The sequence below is a fragment of the Hipposideros armiger genome, unplaced genomic scaffold (genome assembly GCF_001890085.2).
Source record: "Hipposideros armiger isolate ML-2016 unplaced genomic scaffold, ASM189008v1 scaffold_740, whole genome shotgun sequence".
NCBI lineage: Eukaryota > Metazoa > Chordata > Mammalia > Chiroptera > Hipposideridae > Hipposideros > Hipposideros armiger.
In genome coordinates this window covers 300,372-314,236 of record NW_017732090.1, presented here as the reverse complement: position 1 = coordinate 314,236, position 13,865 = coordinate 300,372, and the positions used below count along the sequence as shown (strand labels likewise).

The 13,865-nt window shown below is 39.4% G+C and overlaps 1 protein-coding gene across 1 annotated transcript in view; it reads right to left on the bottom strand.

Annotated features, from left to right (window-relative positions):
* Positions 1 to 13,865, bottom strand: part of LOC109373688 (kinesin-like protein KIF16B) — a 62,384-nt gene that overhangs the window by 14,061 nt on the left and 34,458 nt on the right. The window contains exons 2-6 of the mRNA XM_019627769.1: positions 12,282 to 12,351; positions 10,174 to 10,287; positions 4,158 to 4,274; positions 1,756 to 1,853; positions 861 to 970 (exon numbers count right to left, since the gene is read on the bottom strand). Of these exons, the coding sequence (XP_019483314.1) occupies positions 861 to 970; positions 1,756 to 1,853; positions 4,158 to 4,274; positions 10,174 to 10,287; positions 12,282 to 12,351 (509 nt within the window). The remainder of the gene's footprint in view (positions 1 to 860; positions 971 to 1,755; positions 1,854 to 4,157; positions 4,275 to 10,173; positions 10,288 to 12,281; positions 12,352 to 13,865) is intronic.

Here is a 13,865-nt window from a genome sequence, read left to right as displayed (position 1 = left end):
ATGTGCCATAACCAATTTAACCAGTCTCCTATAGAGATTATAGAGGTTGTTTACATTTTGTTTCCAATCACAAGTAATGCGGCTACAAATAATCTTGTACACATAGGTCTTTTCAAATGTGTGAGAATATTTCTGCAGAATAAATTCTTAAGAGGTGGAATTGCCTGATCAAAGTACATTTGAAATTTTGATAGATATTGCAAAATTGTTCTCCATAGTAGGCAATTTACACCCAGCAGTAGTAACATATAAGACTGCCTATCTCCCAACACTGTCATATCAGGCTTACTTACATCTGCCAGTAGCTTCATTATAAGAGCCTTAAATCCAGCCTATTTGTAGAATAATTAGCAAGGCCCAGCCCTTTACTTTACCCATCTTTACTGGGGCATTTCTTACAACTGACTGTAACACAACTGTCACAACACAAATGCTGAGAACCATAGCACAGGAAACTCTGTAAACGCTCTTTTCAAAAGGTAAGATTCTTAGAATCTCCTTATGGTCATATGTTACCATTAGGGTTAATAAAAACATTCTGCTAAAATGCAATGGCATTTAAAAGACAGGTTGAAGGGTTGCTTATCTTGCCTGAGAACATTGGAAAACAAACGGCCAGAGAGTTCTTAAAGCCGGGGGAAATCTACAGGCAAACCCCACAAAACCAGAGAATGCCCAGTGAAGAATGAATTCATTAAATAGATATTATGTAAGCGACAGCACATGTCATTTTTACTATAATAAACTGGCAAAAATAAATAAAATTTTTAAAGCTTGCCATTATCCTACTTTTTTCTTTAAAACTATTATTTTTGCACCAATTCCCAAGAAGAATAGGGCTATGAAATATTCACTCTTACCTTCAACATAAGGTCCTTCTTTTGGATGCTCACGGACTCTTAAATTGAAGGTTTTAGATGACTTCCGCCTAAGTAGGTCCCTCACACGTTCATTATAAATCTCTAAGTAGCTAAAAATTTTAAATAGAACTGAATTAGGAAAAGTGATTTCAAATATTTAACAATAATAACAGCAGCAACATGCATTTACGGGTGGTAACTATACATCAGGTGCTATGCTAAGCACTCTACCTGGATTATTTCATTTAATCCCTATAATTACCCAGAGGTAGGTACTACTATTATCCCCACTTTACAGGTTAGGCGGTGGAGATTTAGGGTGATTCAAACAACTTATCCAAGGCCACACAGCCACTGAGAGGTCAAGCAGCCATGAGAGCCCTGGATTGCTATATCTGCCCTCAAAACCACCAATGAGTGGTTCCCAGAAAAGTTTGATTTCAAGGAGGAAAAAACACTGCAACCATGCAGACTTATTTAAAGATCAGATTTATAGTGATCCTACCAACATAAACAATAACGCAAACCTTATTTAGCAAAAAGAATAAGGCAAGTGAATTTAGTATACACTTAAAAGTCAAAAAGCTCACTCTATTTGAGCAAAGCATCCAACATTAGTGTTTCTGACCAAACTGGGTTATTTCTACCAGCCTCCCAAATCCTAATCCAATGTGTACCCAGGAAAGTCATTGAATATAAAAGTGTTGTAAGCTTTACTTCCAATTACCATAGTATAGGAGGGGAAAAGGCAGACTCTCCTTTTAGAAACCCAAAGGCTTCATCCATTCCTTGCGCCTGAATGAATAATTTAATTTAATGGATAATTTAATCCACTGGATTCCTTGTATCCATTCCAGCCAAGCTTGCATTCAGTTACTCAGGCCACGGGCCCTACCTGACTTCAGTTCGAAAAGATGCTTCATCCCATCTGGTGGTTTCATTTATCCGAGTGAAGAGCCTTTCACAGATCCGAGGTATTAAGCCAGAGTCGCCCTGAGATGGGAAGGAGGAATGGCAACAGGTATCACTTAAAATAAAAGCAACTGGTGATTCAGTTTATATTGGATTGTCGGAAAAGTCATGATGCATTTTTGCAATGAAAAACATAGAAAAAATACCTCATGACCTTTCCGACAACCCAATAGTTTGCTGAAGTGGACTTAAGACTCAAAGGGCCTGCATGCCAACCCCAGGTCTACCACCCACGGCCCCAGACACACCACTTACCCCTCCAGAACTGCATCCTACTCCCTGAAATGAGAGAATTGAGCTTTCTAATTTCTACACCCTAAGAAATATATGTTTATTATATTATGGTAATATATGTTCATCAGCTGTTAATCAGTTAAATAATGGTTTGCAAACATAAAAAAACTTACTCTCTTTCAAACATGACAGTTTACAGCTATAGAATAAATGTTAGAAATCTGATCTTGGGGTGGCCGGATGGCTCAGTTGGTTAGAGTGCAGTGCTCATAATACCAAGGTTGCCAGTTCAATCCCTGCATGGGCCACTGAACCTGCACTCTCCACAACTAGATTGAAACAACAACTTGACTTGGAGCTGATGGACCCTGGAAAAACACACTGTTCCCCAATTTAAAAATTAAAAATTAAAAAATCTGATCTGGTCAAATGGCCAAAGAAGGTGAAATATACACAGACCAGAAAAGAAACATTAATGAAACCTTAGTAAGTCCTCAAAATAGCTAATAATTGTCTTAAAACTTAGGTGATAGGACCACATTAAAACATGTAGGATATCCCTCCTTTGATGCACTAACCCCCTACACTGGCCTTCCTAGACAGGAAGATTTTAAGACAGGAAGATTTTAATACATTATATTACTTATATAATGTGGGCATAAACAATAATTTTCATGTTTCAGTCAGCATGAACAAGCTGATCAACCTCAGAATGATACTAAAGAAGAAGCAAAATGTTCTTGTTAAGAAGCTAAAACTTCAGAGCTTCAATGTTTTCTTCTGAAGTATATCCTACCTTCACTCAACCCAAAAAAAAAAAAAATCAACACAGCTTTAAGAGATTTTTTTTTACTTATACCATTAAATCAGTATCAATTCTTATCAAGAAAAAATAGACCTTTCATCATATTTGTTGTTCTTATTTAAAAAATAATTTTTGTAAATATCCAAACAGTACTCAATTATAAGGTCAGAGTAAACAGTTGTAATTTAAAAGTGCTTTTTAAATGTTTAACTTACATAAAATAGCTACTAGGGTATCAACATGTAAATTGTATTTTTAGAGAAGGCTTTTTTTTCAAAGGCACAGTAGGACAGCAGGAAGAGAAAAGTGTTGATAAAAGGAAATACATCTGTTTGTTCTTCTCTATTTATTCTTCAGTACTTCTCAGCACTGAGGACTCTCCACACAGCATCTATCTACTGATCATGTCAAGGAAAAGCCTGGATTTAGAAGCCAGGACACATGCACAGAAATACTTCCATCTGGAAGGACCGACCCTCCTGTGCTGCACTACTCCTTCCACACACCACCAAACCATTAGCACTGAAGACACCACTGTGTCCACAGCAAGAAGCCCTGTGACCCTCCGCTATCTCCACATCTAGAACATGCCACAGGTCTGAGAATCAGTGAAGTGTTTTCACGACTACATAAGAAAAGCAAAACACACAAGCACCATCTAGATCTGGAGAAAACACAGACGAGATAAAGTTCCTGCAATAATGTCTAATTTTTACTCCTCCATATTTTGGGACAAGTATAACTTTGTCTGTTAATTTAGATAGCATGACTACTAACCTCTGCATACATACTATGTTTATAACTATATAGATTTTATATAAACTGTTTAATTCTAACCCTTTTAATGTATTTGTTAAATTTATGTAGTACCTTTCTACCAAAGATTTAGATTTTTTTTATATTTTTCTTGGGGAAAAATGTTTTGAATAATTTTAAAAAGAACAGAGTTCAGTAATTTTATTCAAACTGTTGTGTTGGCAGGAAAGAAGAATAAATTACTTGTGGGCCCAGCATACTTTTTTGATAAGATTATAAAGCCTTTAAAAATGGAAAATGAACTGAGACTTGCATCCATTATTCATGCTTATAAACTTAAAACTGTTTCTAATTTAAAATCTCTCAAAGGAAATTTAGTCCAACTTATTACTAAGTTTTATCTTATTGCTAAAGAATGATCAGAACATGAAAAGCAAGTTAGTACAGACCAAGTAGATAAAAGAGACAATTCTATCAGTCCAGAGAGAGAGAATGAAAAATTTTCTTCCCACACAGCGTAAACAACGTACAGAATTTCCCATCATAGTGTATGACTTTCCTGATCCAGTTTGCCCATATGCAAAGACACAAGCATTATAACCTTCAAATGCAGACTTCACAACATCTGTGCCAAGGGTTTTGAAAACCTGAAAGCAAAAAAAAAAAAAAAAGAAACACAAAAGATACAATTACCATGGATTTTAATAAAAGCCCCTTCATTATTGACAATATTCTTGACTGTTATTTTCATCTCATAAGGATTACACTATATAAATAAATCAAAGCAGAACCAGTAACAACAGAATACATGTGTGTACCTCAGATTTTAATCCAAAGGAAACTTTTTAAGCAACAAAAAAGCAACCCCATCCTTTTTCCTACTTACATCAACAAAATATTCCTGAAATATAAAAATGTAAACAAGGCAAAGTAACAATCAGGTCACAAGCAAAGATGATTTTAAAACATGATGATTTACCATTTCAGAATTAAATAAACTTATAAAGGTATTCATTCTATCAGAGCTTCCAAAAACTAAATATTCAAAACCTGAAAGTCACAGCAGCTGGAAGTTAGTACCCTAACCATGCGACATCAATGCCATCATTTTAAGGGTCCAGCTATCCATCAAAGTAAGTCTTGGAGGTTCGGCCAGCGCTGACCGACGGGTGGGTATGGATGAGGGGGAGTGGCTGGGCTCCCCTGAGTCAGAATCCAGATGCTTTTTCCTCATTGGGTATTTGCCCAGGATGGAGAGGGCTGGAAGATGAGCTGTGAGGGGACTGGGGTTACAACTCCAGTGGCCTCAGTCCAGGCCTGTTGTACCACACAGGTGTCAAGGGTCATTCCAGGGAATGAAAGAGGGTGAAGGACAAATGCTTCACCTAGACAATAGATGCGGAAGAGGCAAATCAAGATACCTGGTCGTCCGAGTTATACCCAGTTGGGAAGGAGATCAACCACAGCTTTCCAAAGCCCCACAACCCTGCATGCTGCTCCTGCCCTCTCGGGCTGGCACACTAAAGGCACAGAAAACACCTCCCTGCTTTAAAAACAAGGCACATCAGCAGCTAAAGAGATATCAAAGAGAGTGAGTGCGATCGGGTTCTCAGTCAGAGCCATAAAAAGTGAGGCACTGCTCTGTGGAGTCACCACAGACCAAGGTGGGAGCCTCACCAACCCCTCAGGAGTGCCCAGTGTCTGTGACCCCAGGTTAGCAGGAGTCTAGGCCTTCCAGCCAGAACACCCAGCCCCTAGACAGGGCTGCTACACACTGGTCATCTTGACTTCCGCTCCACATAACCATCCCTGCTAATAACACAGCCTGTCATCCAAGGACAAGATAAAAATACAATCTACTAGACTTCAGCTTTCTTCAGGCACCATCTTCCCACCATCTTGTTTGGAATTTGTTTCCTTTAGTCATGTCAGTCAAAGATTTACAAACTGTCATTCCAATGGAGTCACTTCAACAAATGACCAGTCTCATTTATTCTGAGTTAAGTTTTATCCATTTCAGCTTTTAGGAGCTGATATTTTCTGACCTTACTATCACATTGTGATGACTTAACTCTCGACTGTACTAGCAGCTCGCATGGTGTTCATGTATTAGTCCTCATAAAAATGCTACAGGGTGAACAGGTCCATTTTCCAGGGGAGGGGTTAGGTCACCGAGCATGCACAGTGAGTGGCAAGGTTGGGATTTGCACCCAGGATCTTCTGACCTAAAGCCTGTGCTTCTAAAGGCCTCACAGCCATGAGTCCCCTCCCTACACCCAACACATCATTCAGGAGTCCCCACCAGACCTAGAAGAACCTCCCCAAAAAAAACTTCTGTGAAGAAGATGATGCCAGGAATCTCAAGAAGACTTAGGGTTCCAGCCCATTCATCTGAGTTCGTTTTCACCATTATATATGGAATATGAGGGAAAATTCAAAATATTTCTTCAACTCTCTCTGATTAAACAAAAGGCATTAAACAAAAGTCATCATTTTTACCATTTCAGAGTGTCACTGGATAAGAAGAACAGCCTTCCATAAACTTCCCAAAGAGTAAAGGAAGGATCTTTTCTCATACTTTTGTCTGGGGCTAAAACAAAGTCATGGAAAATATCATATTTAAACCAAAAGTTTTCAAAATGAAATTCTTCCCTCAGGTTAAAATCCATACCCACCATTTCACTACTACTTTATTTTCCAGAAAACTAACTTAGCTGGCATCTCCAACAGACTCCAACAGGGGGCCCAGGGCGGGGCTGAGGCTGGTGGACATGACTGCAAAATGGGACTAGAAAATGTAGGTGCAGAGGTACTGAGACCCAGGCCTGGCTCGGTCTCAGCTTCAGGTAACCCATCGAAGTTGGCTGGGACTCAGAGAAGCAGAGGACACTGTCCACATCTCAGGGGTTCTTGGCAAGGAAAACAGGCTACTCCATCGCAGCTCCCACAAAGTAGTTATCTATAAACAGGGTAGAGTAAGAAGGGCTGCTTTATGAAACTGATGACCTGCTCTCCTCACTGGCATCAAACCCACACAGATCCTCACCTGTCCAGGTGACCCAAAAGCCACCTTGCTGCTTGTCTGAGCACAGACTTTAAAGCTCATTTCCAAAGTAATCCAAGGTATCATTGGGTCTCACTTGAAGGGAACTGCCCACAAGAGGGCACTGTTAAAACAAAAGACTCCCATCCAGCTTGTCTACTGGGAGGTTTTAGGTTTCAAGTTTCTCCAGGGTTGAATCAAGGAATAGGTTGTGTGAGATCAAAGTCTCCTTTTCAAGTTTTCAAGAACCACGAATAACACTAGACCTTATTTAATAATGGTCTTTAATTTACATGAGTATAGAGTTACATTGCTGACTGATTTTTTTTCTAAATCTAAAATTAATTTGGAAGGAAGAAATAATGGTCATCTTACTTGATATTTGTTTAACATTAAGGGAAATTTGACTTGAACTATAGTAATAGGCATGATATATTTTCTCAAGATGCTTTTATATTCAAATGATAGTAGAGGAAGAGGAGGAGGAGGAAGGGGAAAGAGAAGAAGACATCATGCTAAGTTTGCATCTTCCCCTGTTTATAGTAGGGATACAATCTGTTGGCTTAATCCCTGTGCTGAATATGACACCATGAAAACATTACTCAGTATTTGAAAGTGAAGCCCGTTTTGGTAACAACAGCAATTAAAATTAGGGATGAGAGAAAATTATGTTTTCTTTAATGGAGTATTTAAAAAATAGTATTTTCCTGTACCTATGCTGCTTTGATTAACAACACATGGTTGTACTAGTAAATAGTGTTTACTACCATATCTCAAGGCTTTTTTAACTTTGTAATTTATGGAGCAATCTCAGGTTATTTATATAGAATCAAAGAACCCAAAGCATCTGAGAAAAGATGCTGCACATAACTGAAGCATGAAAATTATCCTTAACAGTTAAAAGATTTTACAATCTAAAATTATTTTTAAACTCTGGGCATTTATTTTTAACTTCTAAAAGAGCTAAACTTGTTAGCACTTCCCTGATCTTAATTAACTCTTGCAGAATTCAGGAAATGTCATCTGTTCCCATAAATTAACCACCATCTGTAAATAAGTTCTTTCAATCAGCAAACTGAGTGCCTCCAGTGTGCCAGGCCCTGCAGTCACACACCGCTCTGCTCTGTTCCTGGGCTTCCCCTCAACACAGTCCACTGTTCCCAAAAGGCCTCAAATGTAGGTTAAATAAGGGGGAAATCCAGCCACTTGTTAGAACTTCATGGCTCTTCACTCATCCTCTGTTGAAAACATTCTAAGGACTGTACAATGAGCTGGCTTTTCCCTTAACAAAATCCCTTATACCAGCCACTTCATTCCCATTCCTATATTAAAGCCAAAATTTGGATTCCAATATATATCTATAACATCCTATTCCTCCAGACTCCTAGCTATCAACATGGATTAACCCCGTTACCTCAACACCAAAATCATCTTCACTCACTCACCTGTTCATTTATTCATTCATTCAACAGGGCTGCTCTATCAGTCTGCCATTTAGAACACACCAATCCTTTTCTCATATCCTTAAACCTTCCAGTGGCATCTCCATCCACTGCCTTTTCCATCAACCCCAGGACCTCAACTCCTCAACTATGAAGTCAATTGTTTCTATGGACTTGAGCGAGTTATCTGATCTTACTAGGTCTCTTTGACAAAGAAAAATGGAGCTAACATTGACCTTGTTTTGGTCCTTGTGAGGATTAAACGAGATAGTGTTCATGAGCACCAAGCAGAGTTTCTGACTCCAATGCAAACTCAAGCAACATTGGTTCATCTTTCCTCTCCCGGCCCCTCTTTCATACAAGGTACTTCATCTCTCTGTATAGCTCCCATTCTTATAGCTCTTGTCCTTTCTAGTTTTCCCTGATGCTGAATAAACATCTTCTGGACACAATCACTCCAGTCCTCTCCTTTGAAGAACTTCTCTAAGTTCACAACCTATCTTAACTCCAACATTGCCTCAGAAAGCCAATCTCCATCACAATCCATTTCTAAACCAACTAAATTTCTCAAATGTTAAAGTGCATGCAAATGACCTGGGGATCATGCTAAAAAAAAAAACGCAGTTTTTGATAGCAGGTCTGGGATAGGTCCTGAGATTCTGCATTTCTAACATGTTCCCAGGTAATGCCAGTCATTCTGGTACATGGACACATCAGATTGCAAGAAACCAGACAAAAACAGTACTTGAAGACGCCACTGCATGGATTACAACCCAGGACAGGCTGGACAGGAGTTCTTAGCCTTTTTTGAACACATGGAGACCTGAAATATTGTAGCTAAAGAGGCAGTTAAGGGCCAGCCCAGTGGCACATTGGTTAAGAGCTGGCTTGGGACGCGAGGGGGCCCCAGTTCGGATCCCACATATGAGGGCCAGTGACACTACCCTCTACAGCTAAGATGCTGAACAACAGCTCAACCTGGAGCTGGGCTGCCGAGAGTCGCCGGCGATGGCGTAGGCTGCAGCCCCTGCTGCAGTAGGCTGCCATGGGCTACCGTGTATAGCCAGCAGCCAGCGTGAGCGGCCAGCAACCAGTGTGAGCGGCCAGAAGCCACAGTAAGCGACCACCCAGAAGCCGGCAACTGATCTGCCTCACCCAGGAAGAGCGAAATGATGGTGCCAACTTGGGCCAATGAAGCAACGTCCTCCACAACTAGACTGAGGAACAAAAGGACAGCAACTTGTCTGTTCCCCTTCCCCCAATTCCCCAGCACTGTTCCCATCCCCAAATTCCCCAATAAAAATCTTTAAAAAAAAAAAAAAAAGAGGCATTTAATAAGCCAGGAAGAGGGCCAGCCATGAAACCAATGTTCTTCCCACACACACTGGTGTTTCCCATAACCCCACTCTGCTCAAACACCCTCCTTGACCCACCTATGTAAATACCCTTGTCCTTCTGTTCACATGAAATGTCAACATGCAATGGTCTCCTGGGAGGATCTTTGAGTCTGTTCTTATCTGCCCACGTCATGTCCACATTTGAGACCATAAAAGCCTACAGTACAGGTTTCTTGGACAAATTCCAGCTTCGCTCTACTTTCTAGAAAGATTCTGTACAAAATGCTCTCTCTTTCTAGAAACTTTCTTTCTAGAACCATAATGATCCATCCAGCAGGGGAGATGTGACTTGAGATTGAAGTCCACCTCCCAGAGCTCTGCATCACAGCAGGAATAAGACTAAGTGGTTTATTTGCCAAGATTAGCAGCATATAAACAGCCCCCCAAAAAAATGTTTTATTTGCAGAGCGCCTTCAAAACAGTAGCATTTTGAAATAAAAGTTAAGAAATAAAAGGTTTTGAAATAAAAGTTATGATCATCATGCTCAGAGGTTATAAAAGTCCATTTTAGAGGGACTTTATTCTTCTCAGGCTTAAGATAAATGGTGCTAAGTTAGCAAAGACTAATTTTACATAAATTATATTCAGAAAAAAATTAGTAAGCTGTTTTAAGAGTTTTAGGGTATGAAAATAAACCAAACTAAAGATTTTAAAAATATCTTACCATTTCTTGTGAAACATAATCTGGATTTTTTGTATCAGCAGAATAAAAAGAAAAGTCGTAAGTGAAGGTCTTGGTCCGTTCTCTTCCTGAGTCCCCCGTCCCTCCTTCTGGTATCTAGATAGAGATGATTATGATAATAATAAGAAGAAAATAATAATGAAGAGCACTGTCAGTTAACAAGTGATCCAATTTTTAAAAAAACTTTCATAAAAAATATGCAATGATCACCATTTTTCATATTTACATCCAAAGAAGCAATTAACTCTTCCTGACCCCCACCCCTGGCCCCCAGCAAAAAATAAATAAATAAACCTAAAGTCATCCCAGCAATCCATGGCCACTCTATGATACAACCCAATGCTACTTTTTTGGACTTTTTATCATGATTACCTTATACGAACCCAATACTTCAGCCAGACTTTATTTTTGCCTGTCTTCAATGCTTTTTGCTGTTCCCTCCACCCGAAACCACCATCACTGAGGTCTGCACAAGGCCAGGAGGCACTATTCACATAGATTATGATGTGACTGGAGCCCCCTAGAGTGGCCCCACTGAAAACTATAGGTCAGATGCTTCCTCTTAGATGAAGCTTCCCTTGGGCACTCCATCCAGAAGTAATTTCTCCCACTTCTGAAAGACTAGACTCTCCCAAGACATAGCACATTACTGCAGATGTTTGCAAATATATTGTCTACCTTGTTCTGTTACCTAAACTGAACCAAAAACCATGTTTAAAAATCTGCATATGCCACCAAAGTCTCTCACAGAACATCATGTTTTCCCAACATAATTCAGATACTATACAGAAAAAATATTAAAGTTCTTATTATTAAAATGTTAAAAGTCTGGAGATCTGTTATGGTTATATCAGTCGAGGAAATGTTTGTAAAACTCAAAAAACAACAACAGTAATCAAGGAAAGCAGAATCCATTAAGCACAAAGAAAGGAGATTCATCCATGGCCAGGGGTCTCTCACTATTTCAGTAAATACAATTTTGTAGATTAAACTTTTACCACAGCACTGTGAGCATACAAAGATACATGAATCAAAGCAAAGGTAACTAACAGTAGGGAAGGGACAAGTGGTGACTGGTAGAAACGTGAGAAGGTGTTGGAGGTCAAAGGAGAGAAAGCTAAGAGTGGGCTAGATAGAGGGTAGAAGGATTGTGGTCAGTGGAGAAAGAAAGGCATTCCACTGGAGAATGCCTCAGGCAAAGGGACACCAGAGCCTCAAAGGAAGACTATCAAATTATCCAGGGCACAGCCCAACTGGAGGATAGGAGCGTTCCCCAGCTTCTATCACTGGAGATCAAGTTGCACTACTTTGAAATTAGATTTCAAAGTGTCCAGTCCCTTGAGCCACAAATTAAGAGAAATCCAACTGGAGGATGTTCTGCACTTGGCCATGAAGCAGCAGGCTTCAGAAACGCAAACCTCCAAGTTTATGACAAATGTCAGGAGAAAGGGGTTGAGTCTATAAAGCACATGATTTCTTTATTATTAATTTTACACCCTTATTTCCTCCCTAAGTGAAAAGTATTCGGGGTCCTTAACAAATTCACTGACCAAAGAAACAAATAGGCTATTTTAAGTGCAAAAGGAACTTACCACCTTAGAAAATTTTTTTCATTCTTTTCAGAAAAAAAAAAAAAATCAATGTTTTTTTTTAACTTTTACCCCCTGAGTTTTGATTAATAATACCAGCTCCTCTTACAAAGTTTATAAAACATGATTGTCTTCATTAAAAATGAAAACAAATCTAAGCCCAAAGTTTATTTAATGATTCACAAAATGCAGTCAACTGCCAGGCTCAGGGGCCACCACAGGATACAGGATAAAAATGCCTGGGTCTGGGCTAAGCGATGAGCTCACACACCAGGGCTACAGCTCAGGTCTGTTTTTTAGATCAAATGAAACCAAGGATGGGAGAGGAAGCAGAGATCAACTCTCTTGCTTCATGACTGAGCCCGAGCCAGAAAATGAGAAGTGACTCATTTAAAGGAGGAGTACGGCAATGGCAGAAGCGTTTTCTTTATCGAAGTCATTCTGACAATAAAACAAACATGGGGGCTCATGGACCAGGAGCAAGGCCAGGTTGCTACTTGCCTTTAAGTTTGTGATTGTTGTTTTGCTTTTCTCCATTTGAATAATGAATTTGGCTTCCAAGTCCTTTTCCCTGCAACACAAATAATTCAGTTTGGTTAGGAAAGAAAAGATTGTTTAAAATTTTTTTAATTTACTTTTCCCATATGGTAGTTTTTATTTTATTTTATTTTATTAAAGATTTTTATTGGGGAATTGGGGAAGGGGAACAGCCAAGTTGTTGTCCTTCAATCTTAGTTGTGGAGGCACAGCTAGCTCAGCTCCAAGTCCAGTCGCCATCCAGCTGTCCGTCGGCAGCTCACAGCCACTCAGCTCAAGGTGCTGTGTTCAATCTTAGTTGCAGGTGGGCATAGCCCACCATCCCATGCAGGAGTTGAACTGGCAACCTTGTTGTTAGGAGCATGTGCTCTCACCAGCTGAGCCATCCTGCCACCTGTTGGCAGCTCAGCGGCAGCTCAGCTCAGGCGCAGCTCACTGGCCTATGTGGGAATTTAACCGGTGACCCTGTAGCTCAGAGCTCGCACTCTTAACCAACTGACCACTTGGCAAGCCCATGGTAATTTGTTTTTAAATGGCATCTGAAGCACCATCCCTGATATGACTCCCCCCAAATCCTTACTAATATAAACATGAAGACACAAAATAGAAGTCACCATTAAAAACGAAGGCTGACAAATAGCATGTTGTTAAAACCTAGAAGAATTTCTAACTGTAAGCCAAAGGAAGTATAAATGAAATGAGATAAACCATGGAAGTCTGCGAATCATGATAAAAGCAGTCCCACCCAACTAGTTATGAAAAGAAAGACTGTATCCCTCCACCCAGGATAAGAGCTAAAAGGTAAACTGGAGTAAGTGGTCACAACCAGGTGCTGCTTCTAGAAGCAGCCAGGGCACTGCCCCCTCATCCCCATCTTCTTTCTATTTCCATTCAGAACAGGAAGTCAAGAGAACTGAAAAGCACAGTTCTCTAGAACAAATGACCATATATCTACACAATGGAGTGTCATGTCACTGAAAAAGGAACAAAGATCTCTGTATACTGTCTTTGGAGTGGAAGCCAGGATCTACTGTTAAGTGGGGAATAAAAGGTGGGGGAAAAATATACAGAATGTTATCATTTATATTTAAAAATAAGAAGGGATAACCTAAGTATTTTTCAAAAAGCTACCTATAGAGAAAGAAGAAAATGGAGTGTAAGGAACAAGGATAAAAACTTAGGTATAATTACAAAACACAAGAACATATACAAGGTACAAGAAATTTTATGTACCGGTAACAAATTTACGATATTTACATATCATAGAAGACCAAGAACTCTTCCTTATTGCAAGCTGGTGGTAAATTCAACAAAACCGATTATCGTATTCCAGTGTATTAATTTGCATATGGATATCATTATAGATTTCTAGAGTTACACTTTTAACTCATAAGCATAAATAAAAGAATTTAAAACATTTATATAGACACGGAATTAGTACTGATGTATAATGTGGATCCTTATTTTTTCCTCACAAATTTGGGTAAAAAAAGTGCATTTTATATACGGCAACTTTTCCAAGCCAGTTTGATGAAGGGTGTGGCTGGA